Genomic DNA, 8,283 nt, shown 5'->3' with positions numbered 1-8,283 from the left:
CCCCGTGTCTGCGTGGGTTTCCTCCGGGTGCTCCGGTTTCCTCCCACATTCCAAAGATGTGCAGGTCAGGTGAATTGACCACGCTAAATTGCCCGTAGTGTTAGGTAAGGGGTAAATGTAGGGGTATGGGTGGGTTTCGCTTCGGTGGGTCGGTGTGGACTTGTTGGGCCGAAGGGCCTGTTTCCACACTGTAATGTAATCTAATCTAATCTAATGAAATCTAATCGAGGGGTTCGGGGTGATTTAAATACAGAATGACAGATACCTGGGAGGGAGTTACAGACTGAAATCTAATCGAGGGGTTCGGGGTGGTTTATGTTCAGCATAACAGACACCAGGGAGGGAGTTACAGACTGGAATCTAACCGAGGGGTTCAGGGTGGTTTATATACAGAATAACAGATACCCGGGAAGGAGTTACAGACTGGAATGTAATCGAAGGGTTCGGCGTGGTTTCCACACAGAATAACAGACACCTGGGAGGGAGTTACAGACTGGAATCTAATCGAGGGGTTCAGGGTGGTTTATATACAGAATAACAGATGCCCGGGAGGGAGTTCCAGACTGGAATCTAATCGAGGTGTTCGGGGTGGTGTATATTTACAATAACAGATACCTGGGAGGGAGTTACAGACTGGAATCTAATCGAGGGTTTCAGGGTGGTTTATATTCAGAATAACAGATATCCGGGAGGGAGTTATGGACTGGAATCTATTCGAGGGGTTCGGGGTGGTTTATATACAGAATAACAGATACCCGGGAGGGAGTTACAGATTGGAATCTAATCGAGGGTTTCGGAGTGGTGTATATTTAGAATATCAGATATACCCCGGGAGGGAGTTACAGACTGGAATCTCATTGTGGGGTTCAGGGCGGTTTATATACAGAATAACAGATACCTGGGAGGAAGTTACAGACTAGAATCAGATGGAGGGGTTCAGGGTGGTTTATATACAGAATAACATATACCCGGGACGGAGTAATGGACTGGAATCTAATCGAGGGTTTAGGGGTGGTTTATATACAGAATAACAAATACACAAGAGGTAATTACAGACCGGAACCTAATCGAGGCGTTCAGGGTAGTTTATATACAGAATAACACATACACAGGAGGGAGTTACAGACTGGAAACAGATGGAGGGGTTCAGGGAGGATTATATACAGAATAACAGATACACAAGAGGTAGTTACAGACTGGAATCTAATCGAGGGTTTCAGGGTGGTTTATATTCAGAATAACAGATATCCCGGGAGGGAGTTACAGACTGGAATCTAATCTAGGGGTTCAGGGTGGTTTATATACAGAATAACAGATACCCGGGAGGGAGTTACAGACTGGAATCTAATCGAGGGGTCCGGGGTGGTTTATATACAGAATAACAGATACACAAGAGGTCATTACAGACTCAAATCTAATCGTGGGTTTCAGGGTGGTTTATATACAGAATAACAGATATCCGGGAGGGAGTTACAGACTGGAATCTAATTGAAGGGTTCTGTGTAGTTTATATACAGAATAACAGATACCCGGGAGTGAGTTACAGACTGGAATGTAATCGAGGGTTTCTGGGAGGTTCATGTACAGAATAACAGATACCCAGGAGTGAGTTACAGATTGAGATCTAATCGAGGGGTTCATGGTTGTTTATCTACAGAATAACAGATACACCGGAGGGAGTTACAGACTGGAATCTAATCGAGGAATTCGGGGCAATTTATATATAGAATAACAGATACCCGGGAGGGAATTACAGACTGGTATCTAATCGAGGGGTTCGGGTTGGTGTATATTTAGAATAACATATACCTGGTAGGGAGTTACAGACTGGAATCGAATCGAGGGATTCGGGGTGGTTTACATACAGAATAACAGATACCTGGGAGGGAGTTACAGACTGGAATCTAATCGAGGGTTTCGGGGTGGTTTACATACAGAATACCAGATACTTGGGAGGGAGTTACAGTCTGGAATCTAATCGAGGGGCATGGGGCGGTTGATATACAGAATAGCAGTTACCCGGGAGGGAGCTACAGACTGGAATCTTATCGAGGGGTTCGGAGTGGTTTATATAAACAATAACATTTACCTGGGAGTGAGTTACAGACTGGAATCTAATCGAGGGGTTCAGGGTGGTTTATATACAGAATAACAGATCCCCGGGAGGGAGTTACGGACTGGAATCTAATCGAGGGTTTCGGGGCGGTTTATATACAGAATAACAGTCACCTGGGAGGGCGTTACAGACTGGAATCTAATCGAGGGGTTCGGGGTGATGTATATACCGAATAACAGATATACATGAGGGAGTTACAGATTGGAATCTGATTGAGGGGTTCAGGGTGGTCTATATACAGAATAACAGATACATGGGAGTGAGTTAATGACTGGAATCTAATCGAGGGGTTCAGGCTTTTTGATATACAGAATAGAAGATACCCGGGAATGTGTGATAGACAGAAATGTAGTTGAGGGGTTTAGGGTAGTTTATGTATATAATAACAGATATCCAGGAGTGAGTTGCAAACTGGAATCCAATCGAGGTGTTCCGGGTGGTCTCCAAGTAGAATGACAGATACCAGGGAATGAATTACAGAGTGGAATCTCATCAAAGTGTTCAGGGTGGTTTATACATAGGATAACTGATACCCCAGAGTGGTTTTCAGGCTGTAAATTCATTGAGAGGTCCCAGATGGGTTGTATCTCGAATAACACACATCAAGGTATCCTACATATAGAATAAGAGAAGTGAGTTGCGTACTGGAAACCAGTATATCTGGAAGAAGGGATTCCCAAGAGTGAATTATGTTGGGACTGGAACCTTTTCCCCAATTATCTTTCCCCGTGTGACAGCCAAAATGCAGGAAAGTGACCAACGTTTAATCTCAGTCTCGATCTTGCCTTTGTCTCTCTGAAAATTCTTTCAGGGCATGTGCTGTCAATAGTTTTAATCTCGACAGCTCCTCCTGAGCAATCTTTCATTCTCCTCACTTTTAGCCCGGAATGTTCTCACTTTAGATGATCCACATGGAACGAGGAGATCTTTGACACCCAGCTAAAGAATTGCTCTGTTCGCAACAGCTCATAAATCTGTCAAACCCATGAAGCAGATGCCCAACATCCACTGAAGAGAGCCCATTGCTCTGAACAATGTGTATCATCCGCCAGGTTTAGCCACACCCGTGTGTGGCACGGTGGATCAGTGGCTAGCACTGCTGCCTCACAGTCCCCGGGACCTGGGTTCGATTCCAGCTTCGGGTGATCGTGTGCATTTTGCACATTCTCCCCGTGTCTGCGTGGGTCCCCTCTGGGTGCTCCGGTTTCCTCCCACAGTCCGATGATGTGCAGGTTCGGTGAACTGGCCATGCTAAATTGCCCGTAGCGTTTAGGGGCGTGTAGATTAGGTGCATTAGTCAATATGAAATATGCAGTGATAGGAAATGCATTAAAATGGGGTACTCTGTGGAGGCTCAGTGTCGGCTTGGTGGGCTGAAGGGTCTGTTTTCACACTGTAAGGATCAGCAGAGGATACTGAATTGAAAAGCTCATAAATCTATCAAATTCCAAAACCTGAAATTCAGTTCCCACTAAAGACAGCAGACAACTCTTCAGATCTCGTAAATCTGTCAATTTAAGAGATGGCCTATGACTCTTAACAGCTTTTGTCAAATGTCCAATTGAGTGTACACACCTTCAACAGTTAATGGTGTGCCCTTCACAGCTTATAAAACTGTCACATCAAACTGATCTTCCACTCACACTTACAATACCGCAAAGCTCTTAACAGGTCATAAACCTCAAACCAGGCAAACGGATCTCTAACATTAACTTAGTCTAACATTCTGCTCTTAATAGCTCATAAATATGCCAAATTAATCAAACAGATCTTCAACACAAACTTGCGATAGCATTTTTGGTCTTAATAGCTCATAAACCTTCCATATGTTCTAAAGAGCTCTTCGACACCAAGGTGGGACAATCCTCTTAACATAGAGATGTGCCAACACCAGAAACAGAACTCTTCTGTCTACACGGCCATGCCTAGCAGATATCCTAATGAATCTAGTCCCATTGACCAGCATTTGACCAATATCCCTCCAAAACCTTTCCTATTCATATAACCATCCAGATGCCTTTTAAATGTTGTAATTACACCCGCCTCCACCACTTCCTCATTGCACACGTGCACCCACTGTGTGAAAAAGTTGTGCCTTAGGTCCTTCTTAAGCGTTTTTCCACACTCACCTTAAACCTTTGTCTATTTACCCTATTCACGACCGTCACGATTTTATAAACCTCTATAAGGTCACCCCTCAGATGTTCCAGGGAAAATAGCCCCGGCCTTTTCAGCGTGTACCAATACCTTAGGAACTATACTCCCCTTAAAAGTTCATAAATCTGTCATGGTTAGCACAAATATCATCAACACTCACTTAGGATAAGATAACGCCCTTAACAGCTGAGTAATGTGTCATATTAAAACAGATTAGGTTACTTACAGTGTGGAAACAGACCCTTCGGCCCAACAAGTCCGCACCGACCCTCCGAAGAGCAATCCGCCCAGATCCATTCCCCTACATCGACAGGCAATTTAACATGGCCAATTCACCTAACCTACACATTTTTTTTTGACTTGTGGGAGGCAGCTGGAGCACCCAGGGGAAACCCACACAGACACGGGGGGGGGAGAATGTGCAAACTCCACACAGACAGTTGCCTGAGGCGGGAATTGAATCCAGGTCTCTGGCGCTGTGAGGCAGCAGTGCTAACCACTGTGCTGCACCAACCAAAGATACCTTAAGAGCTCCGAAATATATTAAGCAAATATAGCTTCTTTACCCACTTAAACACCACCCTGCTCTTAGCAGCTCATAAATCTGTCAAACTGGGCAAACAGACATTGAACATCCACTCAAGAGATGGTCAAAAACTGCTGGCCAGCCAGTGTTGCGGTTGGTGGTACTGAGGCGTGATGGCTCAGTGGTTAGCACTCATGCCTCACAGCACCAGGGTCCCAGGTTTGATTCCAGTCTTGGGTGACTGTTTGTGTGGAACTTGCACATTCTCCCTGTGTCTGTGTGGGTTTCCTCAGAGTGCTCCGAAGACGCACGGGTCAGGTGAATTGGCCGCGCTAAATTGCCCGTAGCGTTAGGTGCACTAGTCAGAGGGAAATGTGTCTGGGTGGGTTACTCTTCGGAGGGTCGGTATGGACTGGTTTGGCCGAAGGGCCTGTTTCCACACTGTAGGGATTTAATCAGATATCCCATGCATAAATTGAATAATGTTCGATAGCATTTTGTGGTAACAGCTCATTAACATTTCAGATCTAGTGTGCAGGTCTTTAACAACAATTTAAAATAGTATTCTGTTGTGAAAGCTCATAAATCTGTCAAATTAAGCAATTTAAAAACCCATTTAAGCAGCACGCTATCATTCATCATGGTTAGCACACCCATATTTTCAATCCCCATTGAGGGTGGGAGAATGCATTTTTACAGCTCATAAAAAATGATACATTAAGCAAATAGAACATGACCAGTCACCCAAAATAACACAGATTTACCAAAGAAGTATTTGACTCACACGGAAATGCAACTCATAGCTCATAAATATGCCAAATTAAGTGAACTGATGGTGAATGTTTATTTAGAATAGCATTCTGCCCTTAACAGCTCATAAAGCTGCCAGATGTTCTAAACAGATCTTCAATACCGACTTAAAATAAGATCATTTTCTAAACAACTTGTAAATCTATTAAATTAAGGAGAAAGATGCCCATCGCCCACTGAAGAGAGCACACTTCTTGAACAGTTCACAAATCTGTCAAGCTCAGCAAACAGAAACTCAAAACTCACTTGCGATAGTAGACTGAATCTAATAGCTCGTGAATCTGTCCAATGCCACAAATAGAAATTTACTGCTCGCTAAAGATAGCTAAAAATCTCAATATCTGTCAAATTAAGCAGTCAGGATTTCAACACCATGTAAGATTCCATCCCCCACTTAACAACTCTGAAATATGTTAAATGTAGTGGACAGTCCATCAACATGCTTTTAAGTTGACAATCTGGCTGTGTCAGATTTACCCACGTGTCAGATTTAGCAAAAAAAGACTTATACACTTAAAATGTCATAATGCTTTTTTTTTCTTACCCAAGTCGCCAAATCTCCTGTTTCTTTTTTTTTGCTCTTTTCTTTTTTCTCTTTTTTTTTCTTTTCTTTTTTGTTTATTTATTTTTTTTGTGAGACCCTCCTTTTTTTTTCTTTTAACCCCCACACTCCCGCCTAAGTGCGGTAGTGCTTATTTTAGTCATAATGCTTTTAACAGCTCATGCGACTGTCAAATTCAGCGAAATGAACATCAAAATCCATTTAAGAAGCATAGAATTACTCACAGCTCACACGTCCATCAGGTTTAACGCGCATCTATGCTCAAACTCCATTAAAGACAGAATAATGCACTTAACAGGTCATCAATCTGTCAGAGGTATCATTCAGGCCTTCATCATACTCTTATTAGGAAAAAGCTCTTACCAGCTCATAAATATGCCAAGTAAAGCAAGCAGAACTTCGACACCTATACAAAATATCGCACCCGTCTCAGTAGCCTCATAAATATGTCAAATTAAGAAAACAGATTTTCAAAATGTACATACTACAGCATATGACAACACTTAATATTGGCTCACAAATGTGTCACGTTAAGAAACAGATCTTCACCAACCACTGAAGGAATGATGCTGCTCATAAATCTGTCAAATTAAGATGTTCACTGTTACTCTTGCAGATTCGCTGTTGGACCCACCAGTGGAGCAAAATGCCAGATTGGAATTCACAACTGGGCACTCTTCTCTTTCTCTGCCTGCTCTTCCGGGGTGCCCTGAGTGCCTGCACCACGAGCACCACCGAGGAGTGCTGCAATGCCGGTTTTGTGCCGGGGGCGCGGCTGGCAGGGCAGGGTTATGACGTGGTGACCCTGCAGCCCAAGGGAGCCTTCGTCATCGACGTGAACACCTGGCGCACGGCCAACAGGAGCTGCACTCTCTGCGATAATGAGCTGCTCAATGGCGTGCGCCAACGGCTGCCCATCTCGCTGGTGGACTGGCGCACCCTGAGCTCCTGCCGGCGCTCAGTCTCCAGCCAGCTTTACCGATCGGCCGCAAAGCTGGCAGAGTCCGCCAGCTCCTCCATCACCAACAACTGGCACGTGGACCTCTCTGTGCAAAAGCCCGAAGTCGGTGTCAATGTGGTGCTGGCTGGATCCCATTCCAAGATGGTGGAGTTTGGCACCAGCCGCTCCCAAAGTGATCACTACAGTTTCGCCAGTCACCAGTTCCAATGCCTCCATTACCAGTATCGGGTGAAGGAAAAGCCCCTTCTGTCTCCCGATTTCCAATACTCTCTCTCCAAACTCCCAGCCAGCTCTGTTGGTCATGACAAGTACCCTTATCAGAAGCTGGTGGCTACCTACGGTACCCACTACCTCAAGTCAGTGGAGCTGGGCGGGCGCTACAAGGACGTGACGGCTATTCGGACATGCGAGGCAGCATCCGAGGGCTATACCACCGAGGAGGTGAAGGACTGCCTGTCGGTGGAGGCCAGTGTCACGGTGGGCCTGACCACCACAATTTCACCGGGCTACAAGCGATGCCAGGAGAAGGCGTGCTCCATGAAACACCATGACAACTTCCACCAGGCCTTCAGCGACCGGGAGACGGAGGTGATGGGAGGCCGGGCCCGGCAAGGGGCCGACCTCTTGTTCTCCGGGGATGGCATGGCCTTCGCCCGCTGGATGGACAGCTTGCTCGCCTCCCCGGGCCTTGTGCGCTATGCCCTGGCACCGCTGCACCACCTGCTGCCCGCTGGCGACCTCAGGCAGAAGAACCTGCGGCGCTACATCAGTGAGTACATCATGGATAATGCCCTCTCCCAGAAATGTGGAGCGGGTTCTCGGTGCCCTCACGGGTCCTACCGTGATCCACGCCAACCCTGCTCCTGCCTGTGTCGCGAGGACAGCCGTGTGGACCGCAACTGCTGCTCCAAGATGAAGGGACTGGGCCACCTAGTGGTCACTGTCCAGGAGGGCCGGGACCTCTGGGGGGACGTCTTCTCGGGCACCGACGGCTACGTGGTGGTCAGGTACGGCCAGGCGCAGGCCAGGACCTCGGTGATCTCAGGCAACAACAACCCCAGGTGGAACGCCAAGCTGGACCTTGGCCAGGTCAAGGCAGAGAGCGGGCACAAGCTGACTATCGAAGTCTGGGACCAGGACGACATCAGCAA

The 8,283-nt window shown here is 46.3% G+C and overlaps 1 protein-coding gene across 1 annotated transcript in view; it reads left to right on the top strand.

Moving 5' to 3' along the window:
• LOC122546759 (perforin-1-like) overlaps positions 1–8,279 on the top strand; it is a gene marked incomplete at its 3' end in the record, with an annotated part of 11,290 nt that extends 3,011 nt beyond the window's left edge. The window contains exon 2 of the mRNA XM_043685396.1: positions 6,788–8,279. Within this exon, the coding sequence (XP_043541331.1) occupies positions 6,818–8,279 (1,462 nt within the window). The remainder of the gene's footprint in view (positions 1–6,787) is intronic.
• Between the last annotated feature and the right edge of the window lie 4 nt (positions 8,280–8,283).

This window comes from Chiloscyllium plagiosum, unplaced genomic scaffold, assembly GCF_004010195.1.
Source record: "Chiloscyllium plagiosum isolate BGI_BamShark_2017 unplaced genomic scaffold, ASM401019v2 scaf_10469, whole genome shotgun sequence".
In the NCBI taxonomy this organism is placed as follows: Eukaryota; Metazoa; Chordata; class Chondrichthyes; order Orectolobiformes; family Hemiscylliidae; genus Chiloscyllium; species Chiloscyllium plagiosum.
The sequence above is the reverse complement of the archived record's forward strand: the minus strand, read 5'-3'. Positions and strand labels throughout refer to the sequence as shown.